General features: G+C 38.8%; 1 protein-coding gene across 8 annotated transcripts in view; it reads right to left on the bottom strand.

The window, feature by feature from the left end:
* Window positions 1-4141: 4141 nt before the first annotated feature.
* Window positions 4142-22014, bottom strand: part of RNF182 (ring finger protein 182) — a 38345-nt gene continuing 20472 nt past the window's right edge. For 4 of the 8 annotated variants that reach the window (XR_015748816.1, XR_015748813.1, XR_015748814.1 and 1 more), the window contains exons 2-4: window positions 6340-6386; window positions 5058-5211; window positions 4142-4555 (exon numbers count right to left, since the gene is read on the bottom strand). Coding sequence is in view for 2 of the 8 variants with exons in the window: in XM_087961357.1 (XP_087817483.1) it covers window positions 15108-15848 (741 nt within the window). In the remaining 6 variants the exon portion in view is untranslated. Of the gene's footprint in view, window positions 4556-5057; window positions 5212-6339; window positions 6387-12507; window positions 16064-22014 lie in introns of those variants that run through there. The other 4 variants (XR_015748815.1, XR_015748817.1, XM_087961357.1 and 1 more) reach the window with 2 other exon arrangements.

Raw genomic sequence — 22014 nt, 5'->3', positions numbered from 1 at the left:
GATTGCCTTCTTTATAAAAGAAATGCTCAGTTCACTTTCTGATCGTGTTTTATTAACTGAACTATCTGCTATTTTTCATCCCAAGGCATACCCACACAGAAGTCTCTGTCAATTTGGAATCAGTGCTGGACTTTTATGATCATACTAGATTGGTTGGCTATTGTTAGCCTTCCCAGGTAGATCAGACAGGAAACAGACCAGATGAACTAGTTCTACTTTATTGGCTACATTAACAGAATCTTGGAAGTCTGAAAATACAAATAGCCTACTGTCTCTTTTATAGTCTGATAAAAATTTCCAAGTTTCTTTCTCTGCTTTTATATAGCGGAGGGCTCCCATACTCTTAATTGTTACTTAGGAAGCATCTCCCCCTCTCCAGTCCCCCAATCTCCCAAGGTTATTCTCACATACTGTTACAGATATTTATTATCTTCAGGCTGTTTTGAGGGATTGAGTTGAAACAGTACTGGTGTCAAAGGACCCTTTGTTACATGCAAGCAGGAATTAAATGTAAGCACTGTTACTGCTGTACATTTAGACAGATGCCTTTGCCTGAAGAGAACTTCTTTTTCTTACATCTGGTTGATTACTGAATTCTGTATTATGCACTAGGTAAGGTGTGGGTGTGCGGCTTCCAGGATATTTGTATTGTCATAATAGACCAATCTGGACTGGGAGCCATTCTGCACAGGGTGTGTTTGGAAGGAGCCTCATCTTTTAACCCCCAGCCTCTTTGTGAACATTGCAGTGCAATATTTCTGGATGGCACAGATGAGACCAAACTGGCAAAAGCAAAAATGTTTCTAAAACATTTCGAATAATGTTAGATGTATGCATAAATGTATCTCTATAAATACCTTTGGGAGATTTGCTGTTCCCGGGAGACAAAAATGGACTGGTCAAGGTTCCTTCTATACATAGAAAAATGAACATTTGATGGGAGATAATTATGCTAAAGAAATGCTGTGCACTGCAGGCCCAGTATATCTTTGCATATTTAATGTAATCACCAACCAGCAGTTCTTTTCAGAACAGGAAGAAAAAGTAGGTATCTGTCTATAATTATTCTGGATCTGATTTCTTAGAAACACACAGCACACAGCACCCACACACACCCACACACTGGAAGGGTGCACAATCCAGTCTATTTCAGATGCAACAACTAAGTGAAGACTTTTTCAGAGACTTTCTCCAATCCTGTACCTTTCGGTTATTTTGAAACTACAATTTCCAAAATTCCCTATCAGATGTTTTAGAATCTGGGCAACTGTAGGTCCAACGTATCTAGAGGATGCCAAGGTGGTGTGTTGTGATCCTCCAGAAGATTTAGTTCTACTTCCATGATCCATTTATCTCCTATGTGCCAAGACTGAGATGATTGCTATCTCCCTGACCTGCATGGAGATGCCTTTGGCCGCTGTCTTCAGGAGTCTTCTTTACCTACCCGTGTTTCCCTGAAAATAAGACTGGGTTTTATTTTCTTTTGGGCTTGAAAATAAGCACTTCGACTTATTTTGGGGATGGTCTTATTTTTTTTTAAGTGCAGGAGACAGCGAGTGCGGGGGCCAAGGGGAGTGGGAGTGCAGTTATTCCTGGCCCCGCCCCTCTCCATCCCATTCTCTCCTTGCCTGGGAATGCAATGGGCCAAGCTCTCCACACGCCCCGACCTCCACCCTCCCTGCCTGCTGACCCAGCTCCCGCTGGGACACTTCTCGGCCACGGTGCCTCACAAGGGCTCTTTGCCCTGGCAGGGCAGGTGAAGGCCGAAGCGTGCCGAGAGCTTGGCCCCGATTGAGGCTGTGGGTAAGCAGATAGTGAGATGGTGGGACCGGTGGTAACTGCCCAAACACTTTTCACCCAGAGGGAGACGAAGCGTTGTCTGCTTGCAAAGGGGACGGTTTGAAACAGAGCTAATTGCTCCGTTTCAAACTGTCCCATTTGCAAGCCCATGAAGCTTTGAGTCTCCATCATTTTTCCATCTGGATGAAAAGTTCTGCCGAGAGCAGCTCCACCGGTACAATGAGCCTCACGGCATTCTGCACTTCCACCACCACCCCCCGCCAGCTTGATTTCTACACCTGCACCTTGCTCCACCTCATTCAGCCAGAGGTGGACAGGGCTTAACTAGGGCTTATTTTGGGGGTTTATATTGGACACGTGTAAAAATCAAACTAGGACTTATTTTGGGGGAAACATACAGTATCTGCTATTGTCATACCCAGCCCACAAAACCCTGCACAACTTGTAGACTGCGCAGTAAAGTTGCTGTTTGTGCATTCTCCACAACAATGATCCATTGCCTTCCCAAAGGAAATCAAGTGTCAGGTTACACGGAGAAGTACAATCTGGACACTGACAGTGGATTATAGTGATTCCAAATCAGACTTCTAACTTCATTAGAAAAAAAACATTGTAATCCTGTGGTTATTTTTTTTCCTGGATAAGTTATCCAGTAAGTTATGTGGCTATTTGCAGATTGTCTAGTACCTTAACTATTCCACCAAACCAGCTATCAGTCGATGTTGATTTTCCCCCAAAACTTTTTTTTTCAATAGAGAAATACTTTTTAATTGAGACTTTGTTAGCTAAGAATAACAGTATAATGAAGTTGGAAGGGACATTCTAGTCCAAACCCTTCTCAAGCAGGTGATCCCACAGGGGTGGGATTCTACAGGTTCAGATCGGTTCGGGTGAATTGGATGTTAAAGTTACATCTGGTTCGCTGAACCAGTATTTCAACCAACCGGCTGACCCCGCCCACCCTGCCCCTCCCCTCCCAGGAGTCTCGACGCAATGCAGGTAAGTGCAGGGTCTGCATGGAGGCTCTGGGAGGGGGAAAAATGGGCCTTCTGCAAGTCCAGAAACAGGCCCGTTTCCGGCTTCCAGTGGGCCTCCAGAGCCTGAGGTAGGCCGCTTTCACCCTCCCAGAAGTACCGGAAGTTGTGAAACGGGCCTGTTTCCGGCTTCTGGTGGGGTTCCAGAGCTCGGGAGAGGCTGTTTTTGCTCTCCCAGAGGCCCAGGGGAAGCCTCTGGACCCTCGGGAGGGCGAAAACAGCCTCGCCCAGGCTCTGGAATCTCACTGGAAGCTGGAAACAGGAAGTTTCAGTAGGCCATGCCCACCCAGCAACCAGGCAGAAAACCAGTTGCTGGGATTTTTGAATCCCACCCCCGATCCTATACCATTCTGGCCAAATAACTGCCCAATCAACCTCCGATGATAGAGCATCCACAACTTCTGGAGGCAATCTGTTCCACTGATTGCTTATTCTGTCAGGAATTTTTTTTCCTGATTTCTAGATGGATCATCTCCTACATTAGTATCCATCCATGGCTTCTTGTTGTGCAGCCCCTTAGATATGGAACATTGCTATTATGTCAGAGCAGTGTTCTGGAGAGAAAATGAAGCTACCGTTTCTTCATGATATTTTTCCAATGAATGTGTAACAGTGAGTGGGGAAAAACCTTGAAAAATGGGGCAAAGAGATGCTGCCTAAGAGAGGGTACAGCCCACAGCTGTACAAGGGGTAGAGAAAGAGGCAAAGAAGAGACCCTTCTTAACTTCTCAGCCTGAAAAATAAATGGCGGGCGATTTGAACTTTCACACTTGCAATATTCTATTAAAGTAGCCTTAAATAAAGGAGCAGTAGCATGCCTGGTCTGTTTCCTATCTGGTATACTGGGAAGGCTGACGTCAATCTTGGAAGTCTAATAATACTCTCTTCCAAAAAGAGAAGTTTCTGGATCTGATCCTCAAGGTATGCCGTTATCTGCCCAACATCTGGCAGCAACATTGTTAAAATACTAGCTGCAAGTAGAGACACGAATCACCAATTGGCAGAATGCCATGATACAACTAACCAACAGCAGGGGCAGAATTTCCTTCAACCAGTGGCAGCACAATACATGGGACTCAGCCAAAGCACTTGACAAACTGGGGGTTAGCTATGATTTTATACCACTACAAAAAGCTGGTAAGAGCAGAGCAGGCTATATTATTAAATTGCACTTATTTTATGCTTTGAAATCTTTTAAGGGTCCTAATAGGAGCATACAAATGTCATAAATAAATAAGATGGAAGAAATCTTTTCAAATTAATAACAAAGGCTCCACAGTTAGCTGCTTAAGCCCATTTTATAACAATATTGGTGAAACAATAGAAGCATTTAACCACTAGGTGGAGACGGCCTCATATTCAGTGAGGAATAAAAGTGGTTGATCTGGTGTCTGAGAACATTTTTTTTCATATGCTACTTTCTTTTGTATTTATTTCTTTGATCAGCAGAATTTGCCTTTTTGAATAAGGGAATGAGTAGAAAGAAACATATTATTTCTCAAGAATTGTAGTTTATATTGGTCTACATTTAACATTTGAGTAGACTTCTCTATAGACTGGAGTTTGTCTTGTTTTCTTACATTCTGTATCTTTTGTGTTGTTTCCATAACTGATCAGGAAAGCTGGATGGACACTAGAAGAAGAATCCAGGGCATCATTGCTCTGCTAGCAGTTGGACATCACTGTACAACAGCAAACAGAATTTGCAGCTGTGGAGAATCCTGGAAGGAAGAAAAGCTATTATACATATTGGCAAATCAAATATTTCCTGTACATTCAAAGGATAAATAATGCTACTGTGTCGTTACACATCCACCTCGTCAGGAAATCTTGTGGAGAGGTCAATGACAGCTCTTCCTTGTTCATTTTTGCATCAAGAAAACTGACTGTCAAGCAAATAATGTTTCATTCCAGTCCATAAATCATTATTTGGTCACCACCGTTTCTGCTTTATCTGGAACTGCTTTGGGATGTTGCATGCGTAAGAACATAAGGAGAATCTTGCTGTCAGACCAAAAGACAAAATTGCTGTGTATGTGTGTGTTTCATTCATTCCATGGTAAATGAAAAATGGATTACATAACCATCATAACAAACCATAGTCACAAATCACTCAGTCAAGAAGTCATCTATCACTATCAGGTTTCTGGAATAATGCTGTTTTCAACCTAACTTCTAGTGGGAGTGTATTGATTCATACACAGTGTTCTTCTATATACTTACAGGTTTGTTGCTGAAAGAGAGTTTAGATGACTTTCAACTAGATCGGATAAGTGACTCCTTTTAACACAATATTGAATGGTGTACAAATGCTGATGGTGGCATTATATCAGTGAGGACTCATCACAGCTGAAAAAGGAATTTCTTTCAGTTGCCACTGTAAGATAAGCATGCTTGTATAAACAACACTGAGAGGCACAAAAGGCCATTGATAATAAAGACACTGAACAGACGAGAGGACAAGAAGATTTCAAAGATGCTTGCCAGTTCTAGCACCAGTAATTTATATCTCAATCCACAGAAATGTTTTATTCCTCTGGAGGATAAAGGTGGAGGCATGGTAGCTTTTGTATCATACATTGCTAGAGAAAAAAGTATATTTGCCTGCATGTAAGAAAATGTAGGGTATGGAGTTAGTTTTACTGTAGGTATTATTTAAACTCTTAGGTTGTGGGGAAAGTGGCAATGAATGGATTTTAGGACAGGGGTCTCCAATCTTGGCAATTTTAAGACTTGTGGACCTGGCTTTAGGAGGCATTTTAAGAATCAAATTGTATCTCTCTAACCTAATTGTTCCCTTTGTTATGACTGCCATTTAAAACAAATGAAAGAAAACTCCCTTAAGACTCATTAAGCAGTTTACCAAGCCAACACATCAGTGTATTGTGCTAAATATATTTGTTGGAACTGATGTCAACAGTAGCTAACATTTATGAAAAGCTTATGCAATACAATATTGGAAGAGGGTTGAAATATTTATTTTTCCGAGATGAGCCCTACTATTTGCCTTACTCCAAAATTTAAAATCAACACATCACACATCCGAACTGTATCATATTAGCATAATATTAGCATGAAAGTCTTAAAACCTAGGTGGCTGACTTTTATTTTTTTACTACGGAAAAAATGATGCTTAAATGAACAGTAGCTTAAACATTTCAACTCTTAGCAGGTTACTCATTACTCCTCCGTAGCCATTTGAAAGATCGTATAGGAAACTAAGACGAACATGTAAAGTAGTGGCTGGAATATAGTACAAAACTGTTTATTTAACCAGCTCAATCTGTGTACTGCATTATGACTATAGATAATTCTTGGGTTATAACAGCAATTGGGACCCAAATGTTGCTAAATGATGTCGTCATAAAACGTGGCATCATAGGACATTGCTTAATGAAGGCAATTTCAGCAGTCTCATCTGCCATCTTTGAGCAAGGATAATGTGGCTCATTAAGTGACTATTTCACATAAGTGTAACTTTTCACTAGTTTCCCCATTGACTTACCAGGAAGTTGGTAGGGAACATCAGAACTGTTGTGGTCTGCCGGCAGCCTGTGGAGACAGCAGCAGAATCAGACAGTGGGAAAGAACATGGGCCAGTCCGGGAGTCTGGGGAGGACTCAAACAATAGTCCTGCATCCAATACAGAGATGGGGCCAGGGCCATCTGGGAGTTATGTGCTGACTCCGGAACCTCCAGAATCTGACAGCAGCAAGGCAGAGGAACAAGGGGAGCCTGTTCCCAGGGTGTGTTGTGCGCAGAGCTGCCAGAAGGCAAAAGCGGTTAAGACAAAAGGGGCGACTCGGGAGTAAGGTTTGGAGGTGATTGCCCCTTCCATAGGATATAAAGGAAGTGCAAAGGAACAGGAACGTTTTCAGGAAGCAACGTTGTTTCGCTCTGGTCGGTTTGGAACCTGAAAGCTCTGTGGTGAATTTGTGCTCCGTTTTGAAAGACGAATTGGTTCTTTAGTCGTTCAAGTAAGATAAAGGTGCGTTCTTATCAGACTTCTCCTAAAGAACTTTGGCAGACTTCCATGGGACTATTTACAACTGGTTGAGACTCATTAGGGGCTGTGAATGACAATAATTCACAGCCGTTGAACTAAAATAAAAGGATTTTGGATTTAACGTGTGTTTGTTGGTGTCTCAGGAAGCCTTGGTCAGAACAAGAGCCTACATTCTGTGATCGTGGGCATGCGGCGATAGTCAGAACTATGAGGACCCAGAAACAGCATTTGTTCAGTGCTGTCGTAACTCTGAATGGTTGCTGAACGAATGGTCATAACTCGAGGAATCCCCGTAACTCGTTCAAATGCCTTGTTTGGTCCCCCAACAAAGCGAAGAAGGAAGAACAAATGGCCTCTGGTTGGATATAAGGACCTACCCATTTCTATTTCTCTCACAGTCATTCAGTTCAATATAAATTATACAAAACACACAAATGGTATCATGCATACCAGGAGCTATTTCCTTTAATGAGATAGTTATTTAAATTTGCAGTAAATCAAAATGATCTTAAGATCAAACCTGTATAATAGAATGGTGAAATATAAAAATGTAAAGCATCAAAAACACTACCCTTGCTTTCATCAAGAGACAGGGAGTAAAACAAATGGCTTTTTTATGACTGTAAAAGCCATTGTTATATTATCTGCATGAGAAATAGGCATTAGCCATTATCCTTCATTTACCTGCACCAGTGACATCTCTGTAGGACAAGGGGGTGAATAAATGAAGCAAAGTAACTCTTTTGGACCATATTTTATTTGCTGACAAGATGTGCCATTGTAATGGAATACCACACAGCTATACAAATAGTCTTCATACTGACTGTAAATATTGTGCTTGACTTACAAGTTCGTTTAGTGACCGGTCAACATTACAAAAGCACTGAAAAAAGTGACTTATGACCAGTTTCACACTTACGATCATCTTCACGGTCACGTATTCAAAATTCAGACACTTGGGAAATGACTCATATTTATGACATTTGCTATGCTCCCGGGGTCATGTGATCACTTTTTGCGACCTTCTCACAAGCAAAGACAATGGAGAAGCCAGATTCATTTAACAACCGTGTTACAAGCCGTGTCATGAGCCGTGATGGTTAGAATGCAGTATTGCAGGCTAATTCTGCCAACTGCCAGCAGTTCGATTCTCACTCGCTCAAGGTTGACTCCGCCTTCCATTCTTCCGAGGTAAAATGAGGACCCAAATTGTTGGGGACAATATGCTGACTCTGTAAACCACTTAGAGCGGGCTGGAAAGCACTGTGAAGCGGTATATAAGTCTAGATGCTCTTGCTCTTACGAACTTAACTGCAGTGATTCACTTAACAACTGTCTTGTTTAGCAAACAGAAATTTGGGCTTCAATTGCAGTCGTATGTTGAGGACCGACTGTACTTTATAGTAGAATTCGGGGAGTGTGACTGCTGATTTTCCAGATTCCTTATTTTGAGACAGCACCCAGATTTTTTACAACCCTTCAGGCTTCTCTGGCTATCAAGTTTTGAAGCTTCAGAATGTATTCATCATCTGAGAGGGAAAGAAATTAGCCCTTCTGGGCACCTCAGTGATCTACATATTCAGAAGGTAGTGAGATGATGGCGATGCAGTTAATTCCGGGACTATGACAATAAGATTATTATTTTTTTCATAAGGTACTTGGCCTGGAGATTAAACATTTCAAGACTGGCAATGAGGGAGTACACATGAAAGGAATGGACTTGATAAGGGAGAAAAGCTCTGCTGCACCCACATTTAAAACCAAATCTCGATGAGCTCGTGATCAAAATCCAAAGGCTTGGCAACTGGCTTCTATTTATGACAGTTGCAGTGTTCCGGGGTCACCTTTTGTGACCTTCTGACAAGCAAAGTTGATGGGGAAGCCAGATTCACTTAACAACAGTTTGACTAATTTAACAATGGTGACAAGAAAGGTTGTAAAATAGGGCAAAATTCACTTAACAAATGTCTCGCTTAGCAACATAAATTTTGGGTTCAAATGTGGTCATAAGTCAAGGACTATCCGTATTGATTCTTTTCTTTTCTTTTTTTCCAAAGTCTCAACATATTTTTGTAATGTGGTGACCAAAACTAGATGCAATAGTCCAGGTGAGGCCTTACCAAGGCTTTACTAATAGTAATACTTCACGTGATTTTGATTCTATGCCTCTGTTTATACAACCAAAGATTTTATTAGCCTTTTTGGCTGTTGCTGCACACTGTTGACTCATGTTTATGTGACTGTCCACTAGGACTCCAAAATCCCTCTCCCAGTTACTGTTTTTGAATCAGGGTTCACATCTTAGTGTCATTTGCAAATTTGATGAGTTCCCCTTCTATTCTTTCATCTAAGCCATTTATGAAGATATTGAAGAGTATTGGGCCTAAGACAGAACCTTGTGGTACCCCATTGCTTCTTCCCTCCATGTAGATGTAGTACCATTAAGCACTACTTGTTGAGTACAGTTTGTAGAGCCAATTACGAATCCATCTGGTGGTGATGCTATCTGTCCCACATTTTTCTAACTTACCAAGAAGTAGGTTATGGTCTACTTGCTGAAGTCTAAACATACTATGTTCATGGCATTTTGTTGGTCTACTGATTTAGTCACTTTGTTGATTGCGGATTGTAGATTCAACAGTTTTTAAAAATTAAATGTACCCCTTTCTAAAGAAATCCCTCTTGGGAGAAGTCATTAAAATATTTACTGTTTTCAGAATACATTTAGATAGAATGTAGAACATGTGATCTATGGTACAATTATCTGCCTTCTTTCCTTTTCTCATTCTGCCAGCAGTAAAGACATCCGGTTGTCTAGCCTTTGCAACAATGACTGCAACACCTAGTAGTTAAGGTGAGCTTAAAACATTTAAAAACATTTAAGCAGATCCCGGGTCTGGCTAATACTTTAATGAAATTCATAGGAAATTCCAGAGCTGCAAGCTTGACAGGGAAGCTGAGAAAACGGTTTAGTAGAAGACAAAGACTAACTACTCATGTATTATTTTCAAGAAAATAACATAAACAAGAGCATATAGTCACTAGAGTTGTGTAACTTGAAGGTGTGGAGTAGTTTTTCAAAATACAACTAATTAATAAGCACATGGTTAATAGAAGAACACAGTATCTACCGTGTTTAGAAGATGAACAAGGAGCACACACAATAAATAATAGGGATAAATATGCAAGATACATTCACTTTTGCTGCATGCTTAAATTGCTATAATAGTTGCTTTTAGACGAAGTTTAGCTTTCGCTCTGTAAAACGCACAGGTTCACACTTCCATTCCCATGCATTTGATATACACTGTTTAAGAATAAATTTTCCCTACCACCCACCAGGCCTTTGGGGCTAGGAGAGATCAAAAGCATCTCTTCCCTCCCATTTGTCTCTTAGCCTATTATTTCTTCTTTGCTCAATTTACAATCCTATAAAAAAAAATGTGATTTAGTTCATTTCCAATGGAGCTGCTTCTCAACTCTGTGCTGTGCTTTAATGATCCCCATTTGTTAAAGTTGAAAGGGAAAGCTAATTAAATGAAGCCTGCAGAAAAAGGAGGGGCCAATTCTGTGATGAGGTTGCTTTATCTTATACAAGCAGCCCAACACCTTTCCCTTTGTTTTTCTTTCTTTTACTTTTAATAGGCCCTGTATGCATTGATTTACTCACCAGAATGTAGTGTTTTGTTCCCTTGGTTTCTAAAACAGCAAATGACTTAGAAAACAGGACTGTTGCATCTTAGTCTCAGTTTGACAGAAATAAAACTGTCCTGTTTTTATTTTCCCCAGTTATTATTTTTCCCCCCTTCAAGCAGAATCCCACTAGTAACTGTTAATATCACAACTCTAGCATATCTTGCAGTCAAGCAGTATGTGAAAGATGTTATTGCAAGAACGAGTATGCAAAAGCAGCCCAAAGAGGAACAGGTTTTATGGAAAACCTCAGGAACATTGCACAGGTAGTCCTTGACTTATAACAGTTCATTTAGTGACTGTTCAAATTTATAGCGGCACTGAAAAAAGGGACTTTTGACCGTTTTCCAGATTTACAAATGTTGCAGCATCCCCATGGTCACGTGACCAAAATTCAGAGGCTTGGCAACGGACTCATACTTATGACCGTTGCAGTGTCCCGGGGTCAGGTGATCTCCTTTTGCGATCTTCTCACAAGGAAAGTCAATGGGGAAGCCAGATTCACTTAACAACCGTGTTCCTAATTTAAGAACTTCCGTGATTCACTTCACATGTGTGGCAAGAAAGGTTGTAAAATGGGGTGCAATTCACTTAACAAATGTCTCACTTGGCAACAGAAACTTGAGGTTCAATTGTGTATTACTACTACCTGTACATTTTAATGCCAGGTAAAACACTCATATTATTACTCGTATAATTTCTGACAGGAGAGAAACACCAACTGCTTCTCTATATCCTGACTTAAACCAGGGGTGGGATCCTACCGGCATTAACAACCAGTTTGGTGAGCGCACACTTTGCTGCGCCCGCGTGCACAGTACTTGTAAAACAACTTCTCCTGCAAGTAATCACCATCTCCTGCTGACACGCGGCACTCAGCTGTGCCGCGCAAAGCAACGAAGAAAAGAATAAAGGACAGCCTAGAGTCCAGGTGGGCGGGCGGGCCCAACTGAAGGAAAGAAGATCTTTGGAGAGAACCAGTTTGGTGTCAGCTGCTCTTCGGAGCTACTGGTTCTATAGAACCGGGCCAAACTGGTAAAATCCCACCCCTGATTTAAACCTCTAAATTCAACTTTAATTTTAAAACTATTTACTCACTCAGATATGAGTGTGGAAGTGAAGAGACAATGTGCACATCATAAAAATTTTAAGGTTTCAAATAATATATTTAAATCTTATATAGAACATAATGCTTTGTTGTTAGTTGTGAAGTCATGTCCAACCCATCACGACCCCATGGGCAATGTTCCTTTATATTCCTCCAGAAAATAAAAAAAAAATAAACATTTTAGGAACTGTTCAGGGGATGAGAGAAGAACTTATGATGCAGTTCAGTTATATTTGGTTTAAAAAGTTGTAAAATTTTGTAAAGTACTTTAAAGACTTGGAATGAAGTAGAATATGATTACTTCATTACAGGTAGTCCTCAACTTATAACCACATTGAGGCCAACATTTGTGTTGTTAAGTGAGAAATTTGTTAAATACATTTTGCCCCATTTTCTTGCACATTTGTTAAAGAGAATTACTGAAGTTGTTAAATTAATAGCAGTTGTTAAACAAACCTGGATTCCCGATTGACTTTGCTTGTCAGAAGGCCGTGGAAAGTTATCGCATGACCCCAGGACACTCTAACCATTATAAATATGAACCTGTTGTCAAACATCCAAATGTACATCATTTGGCCACGGGGATGCTACAATGGTGAAAAATGGCCATAAATCACTTTTTTCCAATGCCATTGTACCTTCCAATGGTCACTAAACCAACTGTTGGTTTATAATAATAATATAAGGACTATCTGTATTAATGCATATTATTATTTCATTTTTAAAGGAAATAAAGAATTGGCTTTGAAGGCACTATTTTGAAACACGCAGAACATGATACTGTGTCAACATAAATTCTTAATGCGTAGGCCAAAAACCTTGCATTAGTATCACTGCCAGCCACAACTTATAAACATTTACAGAAATGGTGCACGTTTATCTTTAATTTTCATCTTGCATGAAGAATAAATTTATTATGAAAGAGTACAGCTTGAACAATCTTGAGTATGAATTCCCTACAAATATATAAATCCTCATGACATATATACACATAAACAAGTTATACAAATGTCACAGACAGTATAAAATGTTTTTCTCCTGAATGGTTTGGAGTCATGGATGATGCTTCGTGGTTTACTGGTGCTGGCCAGGGCATTTCATCTGATTACACATGCATTGCTACAAACACATTAATAGTATTAATATATAATTCTAAGACATTGTTTTTAATGCTGTTAGCAATTGGCAGAATTAACATTTCTTTAGGCTTTGGGGTGTGTGCTTTGTATCAGTTGAGATAAAAGCACTTTAACAACCAATGATTTCAATAGAACAGTAAGAGCAAGCTATAGCCGACATTTTCACATTCTAATGTAATGCTATTTCAACATTACCAATGTTTTATATTATAGTTAAGGGTTTCTGATGGAAAAATGGAATTGGTCTTCTTTCCTGTTATGATATTATCCAAAATCTTCTTTACACTGTTTGCTTCCCCCCCCCCCATTCTACATTCTGCGTATGACCTCTAATGCTCCCCTTAAAATCATCTAAATATTAGTAACATTTAGTTTACTAAGTAGAACAAAACAGCGAAGTATCATTATATGGTTAAACTCACATTATTACAGTCTAATTATATTCTCCATCATAAAAGTTAAAATTTGATTTCTACCTGCAAACTGAAACCATGTTTTGTGTTGTTTTTTTTGGCTAATATGACACTTAGTGCATTGTTTGGTTTGATATGTGCTAAGCAAACCATGCATTCTGTCGGGGGTGTCAAACTGGCGTCCCGTGGGCCAGATGCGTCACACGCAGGCCACGGCCACCCCAGCTCCGCAAAAGGGGAAAACATTGAGAAATGTCACATGACAGCTGCAAGCTTGACACCCTTGCTGTACAAATTCAATATGGAAATCCTCCCTATGTTTTCTGAAAAAGCCTGGCTGAATCTTCTGAATGTATTCCTTCTTCTTTACCTCCACCTGCGCTTCCTTCTTGTTCTTATGCCTCAACCTTATACCTTACATTGCAACAAAACTGCCGGGTTGAAATGCTACCCACCATCCCTGAGTCAGCAAAAAACTATATTAACACCAAATCTGCTGAGTTGTTGTCATTCCAACACTGTCCAAGGACAACTTTACAGAACCTATTAGGCCTTTTCACCTCACTGCCTTGGTGGAAATCAACTGCAATGTTTGAAAAAGAGGCAGAGTACTGGCGAGGCAAAATGTTGGAACGAGGGCAAATATTGCTATTTTTACACCGGTAGAGTTTCAAAGATCCTCTGATTCATATCATGTGATCAGGTAGAAAAAAAATGTGGCACATTTGTCCCACAGTTGAGTGCAAGTAGGGAAAGGCCAAAGGCTTTAATCCATATGGTCGCAACTGAAAAGAAAAATACATAAGCTATGTATATAATAATGAAGAATGACCTTTGTGAAAATTGCCATTTGTGAAATCAATCATGAAATCAACTCTGTTTTCCTTCAAACAGAAAATAATTGAGGATAAATATAAGGAGAGGATTATGTTATTATGGAATATGCCTAAGGATGGTGGATTTTTGCAGCCTGCTACCTGTAGGAGTTGCTTAAATATCCAAGGGTCCATCTTTCTCTCTTTTTTCCCCCTGACTTCTCTGAAGTCATCTGGTATAGAGATATCCCCAGTTCTCTTTGTGGATTGTAGAAACCTGAACCCCATGCTCAGAAACCTATGGAATTCTATCCCTAAGACGCTTTTTCAAGAGGCAACTGGACTTTCTGGTTTTTCTTTGAAGACGTTTCGCTTCCCATCCAAGAAGCTTCTTCAGCTCTGACTGGACGGTGGGGAATGGAAGGATTTATTTAAATAAGTAAATTATTTGAATACTTCCATTTCCCACTATTCGGTCAGAGATGAAGAAGTTTCTTGGATGGGATATGAAACGAGAGAAAGAAAAACTAGCAAGTCCAGTTGCTTCTCCAAAAAGCATCTTTGGGACAACCCTGGCTTGGATGACTGAGAATCTCCACAGACATCTACGGAATCCTAGTGCAATGTTCAAGTATTCTAGTAAACCTCTTTTATGATTTCAAAGAAGCTAATGTAGCAGAGGGCTCCAGTTCATAACACCCCAAAGAATATCACTCAAGCACCAGCAGAAATAACACACAGTTTAATGCAATAGATACTTCATCTGAAATGGCTCCAGAAAGGCCTGTTGTATCCCTAAGTGAAGAAATTATTTTAAATGAATGCACTGTTGTCATGTAGCATCAGGCACCTAGTTAAGAAGTTATTCTGGTCTCATCTTCTTTCTATTGCTTAGTCTATTAAAAGTGATTATTCATTGATAAACAGAGCAGAATAAAACAATTCGTTTACTCTTAAAAGTAAGAAAAGGACCACAAAACCGGTCAGTATTCAATGGATAAACGTAACAAGATTATGAAAGAGAAGGATACAGTAAGTTACCTATGCTACACCTATGGCCATTTCATACGTTTCATTGCTTATTTCATTGCGATTGCCACTAAGAAGCAGCCATACATTCCAAGAACTCGTGACATATACATTGACAAAAACCATAAACCATGAGAATAACAAGACTCGAGGGAACAAGGCTGACAAATACTACCCCCAGAGTGACTTTCTTTGATACCAGTAAGTAGATCCCTAAAGGCAAAGAACTAAAATACAGCAAGCCTAGCAACCAAACTAGGACTCGAATGGAAGTCTGGAAGAGCAAGGAAGTACAATTCCACACTGTCCAGTGTTGGGGTACTGATGCCACAGAATCAAAACTTGTAGGCCTGTAGAATTCCACCACCGGGGTGGAGTTCAGTGTTGGCGGGTTCTCCCTTTGTACTTCCATGATGGTAATAACCAGACAGTTGGAGGAGGTGTGGGAAGGACTGACAAGGGATGCCAACCTTTTAGGAGTCAACAAAAGCTCTGTAGGATTGTCCGGCAGGCACTTCTTTACCTTTCCTCCATAAGCCAAATTGACCAGGATGTTGTTATCATCTGGAAGACTACTCACCTCGTCATCAGGCAGGCATGTTTCAAACCTACAGAATGGGCAAACGATGACTCCCTGAGGAGATTCCCCAAAGTCTATGATCTTGCAAAGGCATTTGGCACATACTCTGTGGCAACACTCCAGGACTTTGGGCTTTCTCTGTCTCAGGTTATAGCGATTGTAACAGATTTTGCATTCAAGCTCATCTGAGCCCTGGGACTCCACATTATCTTCTGCCAATAGGCTTGTCATTTCTTTTTAATATGCTGTAGATTTCTGGAGAAGGATGTCAGCCAAGCCCTTATCTTCTTTTTTTAAAATAATGAATATCCGAAATAATATGATTATCACATCACTTATATCCATCCAGGTAAAAGGAAGCAGTAATGGTATTCATTCATATTTATCTGCTTTATTCTTCAGTGCCTTTTTTTTTATATTCGTGTTCTAAATATAAGATGAAATTTCTGCAGAGATTAAAAAAAGAGGCATAATTAATGTGAAATACTTACATCTTTATTCAAAATCTCACAAACTGTCACTGAAATACTTTATTTTGCTACCTTATAATTTAACATTGATGGTTTTGAGAGTTACAATCTCAATACGTAAGATAGGGAGAGTTGGGAAAAGTTACTAAAAAGATAAAACAAATCTTATTCTGAAAAACATAACGCAAAGGGATGTACTATTACATATCTTGCATATGGGCTACAGATATAACTTCTTAAAATTATAATGAACAGCTAGAAGGAAATGATTTCAGGGAGAAAAGAAATCAGATCCAGCTCATGTCTCAGCAAAATTAGAAGCAGCAATTTTCTTTTCTTTTGCTCCATTCCAAAGGAACATTTCCCCCTAAAACATTAGAGTTTAAAAATCTTCTATCCTGTTTATTCAACATGATTATCTAAGCCACAGAACATTTTATTTATTTGATTTATAGACTACTTGATTCTATTCTGTAGATCTGATCTGTATGCTTCACATTTTAGCAACATGCCATCTATTTGTTTTATTTTATTTCTAGACTATTTAAAATATTCCAGATATTTTCTGAAAGATGCAGGGTGTCATCAGTTCTCATGAAAAGGAAACCACAGAGATCTTATTTAAAGAAATATGTTCTTTTAAAAGCATGTGAGAATTCCAGGTCTGGCATAGGAGCAGCTTTTTACATGATTTCACATTTATGGAAACGTGAAGGACTTCACATTTATCAATGGGAGCAAACCTGCAGGATTGAGGGCCCCCAGCAAATTGTCCCTTGGTCTATCATCTGCTACACTAGTTTACCTGATAATGGTAATGGTTCTCTATGCCCAACCAATGTGAGCCTCTTGTTACTTATGTATCTTCACATACAATTATTATAGTATCAGCAGTGATGTTTTCAATTTATTTCCAACTAGACCCCAAAATAGAATTTACTTTCCCCTTAATAGTTGCCTATTAGATATTTGTAATTGAAATATCCACTGTAATCCCAATGTTCCTTTTCTGTTCTGTCACTGTGTCACAGCATCAATATCACATAGTCACCTAAAGATACATGCATTTATCTTTTAGTGGATAGAAGCCAAGAGAAAGAGAGATAACCTGTGTCTTCCCATAAGAAAACTGTTACTGGCAACGGGGAGGAGACAGCTGGAAATTTAAAGACAAACTTTTGGAAGGATGGCAGTGGGGAGTGAAATGCCAAACCAAAACAGATTTTAGGTGGTGTTGGCTGTTCAAGTCTTATTGGTTCCAAAATCTTGGGAAAATATTTGGATTTTGGATAAAGATCCAAAAACTATTGAAGAAAGAAGAAGAGGCAATGACAGACAGATCTTCCCAATGTTAGATGGCTTCCGTAGAGGCAGAATAAAGTCAGAATACTATATGAGCCTGCCAGCCAGCAAAATTAACTCCTTAACCCTAAGTAGGAAGTGGGAATACAGAAATAGCATTGGGCATATTGAGTGAACATGTGGTCTGCACACATGTCCATCCAGAGATGGTTAACTTCAATATGCATGGCCAGAGGCATACAAATCAAGCTGTTATTTTATAGCCTTGCCAGCATTTTGCTATGGTTTATCAGAAACTGAGAGATGCACGAAAGTAGGAGAAAGTGATCAATCATGCAGGAATGAAACAGCTGTCTGAAATATGCTGTATGCATAAAATCAAAACTTAAGAACTTGCTTTGCTTTGCTAATTCAAGGACAGAGAAAAATTCACAAGAAGGTGTGTTGTGAAGTGGACCCAGAGCCATGAGCCCACAAAGCCTTCATGGCTGTCACCATCGGTTGTGATTTTGCAACTGTATTGTTTTGTTCTATACTGTCATTATTTACAGTGAAATATCTATTTTTGCAACCAGTATGTACCCTTTTGAGCTAACTATACAAAATAATTTGACATCACCAATGTACTTGTCCACCGTTGCTCCTAACATCCATTTATTAACAAATTAAAAAGCCAAATTGAGACAAATTATGATGGTAAGAAACAAACTAAAAACAAAACAGCATTATTTCCTTAGCTCTTCTGCAATCTCTTTATCCTCATTTATTGGCACAGTTACTTCCCTTGATGTCTCTGCAGTTGGCTTCTTGAGTTTTCTTGAAGTGGCATTTAAGCTTAAGTAACAAAACTCCCTAGCTTTCATTAGCATTATAACATTAAGTCCATTAATTTAACATTGTTTTTACTGACACAACTGTAATTCGTAAAGAAAAAAAAATGAGATAGTGATGTAAAGATTGTAAGAATCAAAGCATCAGTGAACAGGGCAACTTGGATATTGGGCTTTACCATTTAATGTACTATTGGACAAGAGAATCTGGAAAATCTTTTGAGAACATGTGACAGGGATACCTGTGATGATGTGACCAAGCTAAGGTTAATGTAGATTTCAAAACTCATTATGCCAGATGGGCCATTTTTAGAGTATGGAATAAATATAAACGTAGATTGTGCCTGAAAACACTTTTGTGACTTTCAGTGCAAGAAGCATTTTATAGAAAAGAAACGATAAGCAAACACAAATGGTTAACTTGTACTAGAATGTACCAATGTACTAGAATGTCCTCAAGAGGATTGTACTAGAATTGTACTAGATGTACTAGAATTTCCTCAAGAGGATTGTAGTAGAATTGTATTAGATGTACTAGAATTTCCTCAAGAGGATTGTAGTAGAATTGTACTAGATGTACTAGAATTTCCTCAAGAGGATTGTACTAGAATTGTACTAGATGTACTAGAATTTCCTCAAGAGGATTGTACTAGAATTGTACTAGATGTACTAGAATTTCCTCAAGAGGATTGTAGTAGAATTGTACTAGATGTACTAGAATTTCCTTAAGAGGATTGTAGTAGAATTGTACTAGATGTACTAGAATTTCCTCAAGAGGATTGTAGTAGAATTGTACTAGATGTACTAGAATTTCCTCAAGAGGATTGTAGTAGAATTGTACTAGATGTACTAGAATTTCCTCAAGAGGATTGTAGTAGAATTGTACTAGATGTACTAGAATTTCCTCAAGAGGATTGTAGTAGAATTGTACTAGATGTACTAGAATTTCCTCAAGAGGATTGTAGTAGAATTGTACTAGATGTACTAGAATTTCCTCAAGAGGATTGCAAAATAAAATCAGAGATTTGACAAACCAAGGATATATTTGTCAATGGTTTTCTTGTGTACAATTACCAGACAGGATTAAAGTGGATAAAGAATTTTATGGTTTTGAACAATGTAAGATTGGAGTTTGAAACAGAAAGCTGTACTAATAATGAACAAGTTATTGCTAAAAAGTATAAACTTTGTTGAAAGACAGAAGAAGTGAAAGAATGTATGATAAAATGAATGTATAAAGTGATCATTAAGTAAAATGCCTATGTGACTACATCACTCAACGGCCACAATTCTGGCACTCTTGGTTGTGGTAGTTAGGTGATTTCCCAGGTTAAGCAGATGGAGTAAAAGAGCAGCCCAACCAGGAAGCAGCCCATTTGATCTCAAATGTTCTCAAGCCTACCCACAAAAATTAGCTCCTTTCTATGCACAGAGGGGAAACCCTTTGTGGAGCCAAAATCCTGTAGATTTCAGCTGCAGCCCCATAAAGGATTTCTCCTCCTTTTTCTGCTTGGAGGGGGAGAAAAATCCTTTGACAGCCTGCAGGAATACAGATGAAATTCTGAAGATTTCAGCTCTGTTCCTGGAGTCCCACAAAGGATTTCAGACTCCCTTCCAGTGGTGGGATTCAAATTTATTTACTACCGGTTCTGTGGGCGTGGCCTGGTGGATGTGGCAGGGAAAGGATATTGTATAATCTCCAGTCACAGGTGGTATTTGCCAGTTCTCCGAACTACTCAAAATTTCCGCTACCGGTTCTCCAGAACTGGTCAGTACCTGCTGAATACCACCTCTGTCCCCTTCCTTCCCTCCACTTGCAAGGAAAGGAGGCAGAGGAGTTTGCAAATGGCAGATCTCATGATAATGGGGTATTTGGCTACCAGTTGTAAATGAAAGCCAGTTGTCAAATATCTGAAATGCAATGTGTGACAGTAGGAAGTGGCAGCCAGCACAGTGTTTTACAATGCCAGGAGCACCCTTTCCCAGGCCATTGTAACTTTGAACATTGTTAGGTGACTGGTTGTAAGTTCAGGACCTACAAAGGAAGAGTGGTTGGTGAAGATTATAGAACTTGCAGAGATGATTAAATTAACTTCTTTGATTAGATTAGCAATTAGGTTGCTATAGAAATCAGCAATACTAGCAATACTTACTACAAGTAAAACTTATATTACTTATATAGTAAATACAAAGCAATATGCATTTGAAGAATTCTGAGAAGTACTAGAGACAATGTGATACCTAATGGTGGAACAGCACTAACTTGATATATTTCATATCTGCCTCATAGAAAATAAGTTTCCACCAGATATTCTGAGACCAATAATGGTAAGGCAACTGAAATTCTCTGTACAAAATTCTGTGACCTGATTATGTATGGCAAATTAAATAAATTTCAGATGGTTGGAGAGCTTGGATAAAGTAATACAACATGGAGTATTGCAATATATAAGCAGAACAATGTTGTATATAAAATAGTATATTTCTGTAGAAATAATACAATATTTTATTTTAGCCTGTTTTTGAGAAACAAACTTTGGAACATCCCTTCCCTTCTTAGATTTTATATTCTTAGAAATGTGTCAGATTTATAACTGCAATTACGCTGCCTAGTGACTTTATATGCAGATCTGGATTAATTTAGAGTTCAATTAATACAAGATCATTTGCTGTTTTCTACAGAAGTATCACTTATCTGTTCAGGAATCACATTTTAAAATGGCTCCTTATCAGAAATCAGAGCAAAGATCAAACTCACATGTTACAGCTTTCATTCTTTGGAAGCTGATGACAAAGCTTCCATTGATTTTGTTACACTATTCAGAAAACAGTAGAAATATATCTTTCTTATGTTTGTGGCATGATTTGGAAACGGAATGGCAAATAAGCTCTTTGTAATAAGCCACAAGAGGGTTATAAACATGTGTGGAAATATGATAAAAGTCATAATATTTCATTTGAAACAAAAAAGAGAAACTAACGGGAAGCTGATACTTGTTTGTGCAGCTTTTACCTATCCTTATCTCAAAAACCGTATTGTGTCCAGCAGGTCTTACCAAATGATCAATCTTTTAAAAATTGCATCAGATGAATTTATTATATGATTATTTTTTGGAGTTTTTTTGCCTGAAGAAACCTATTATAAATGATCGTAAAGTCTAATGAAAATAAGAAACAAGAAAAGTGATGCACCACAAATCCTAGGATTGCTGGATTCTAACTATGATCCAATGAATGTTGGGGTATAGTGTTTCCGAAAGATTTGTCTTGAATGCTTAACCTTCACATTTTCTTTACTACAGAAATGTTTTGAAAGGATTTTCTTTTGACCCAATCAAAAACCTTTATTATTAGACACAGCCTTCTTTAACAGTTCAAGCAAAAGCTTTCTGTTCCCAGAGTCTTCTCAGATCTAGACAGTAGTTTGTTTATTTGTTTATAGAAGCGTCACAATTAAAATAAGGCATGTTATATGTCATAAAATATAAAATACAAGATTAAAATATTTACAAATCTAGATAATAATAAATGAAAACAGGAGGAATGACAATAAAACCTTATTTAGAGAGCAACAACAAATACAATCGATTGCAGAAAAGGCAGGGACTCTAGAATTGTGAAGCAATTACAAAAATTTCCTCTCTTGGTCCTTGCACAAGTGTTACATTTCTTTGCTGTTCAAATATAGTTGCTGGATTTTATACACTGAGTTTGGGGGGAAAAAACACAGTACCATTTCTTCAAGAGTTCAATTCACAAGGAGCTTCTTAAAGCAGTAGCATTTGTTCTTCAGTC

Source organism: Notechis scutatus, chromosome 3 (assembly GCF_049901735.1).
Source record: "Notechis scutatus isolate UNSWTSFEM ecotype Mainland chromosome 3, rNotScu1.2, whole genome shotgun sequence".
Taxonomy (NCBI): domain Eukaryota; kingdom Metazoa; phylum Chordata; class Lepidosauria; order Squamata; family Elapidae; genus Notechis; species Notechis scutatus.
This window is presented reverse-complemented; position numbering and strand designations above follow the sequence as displayed.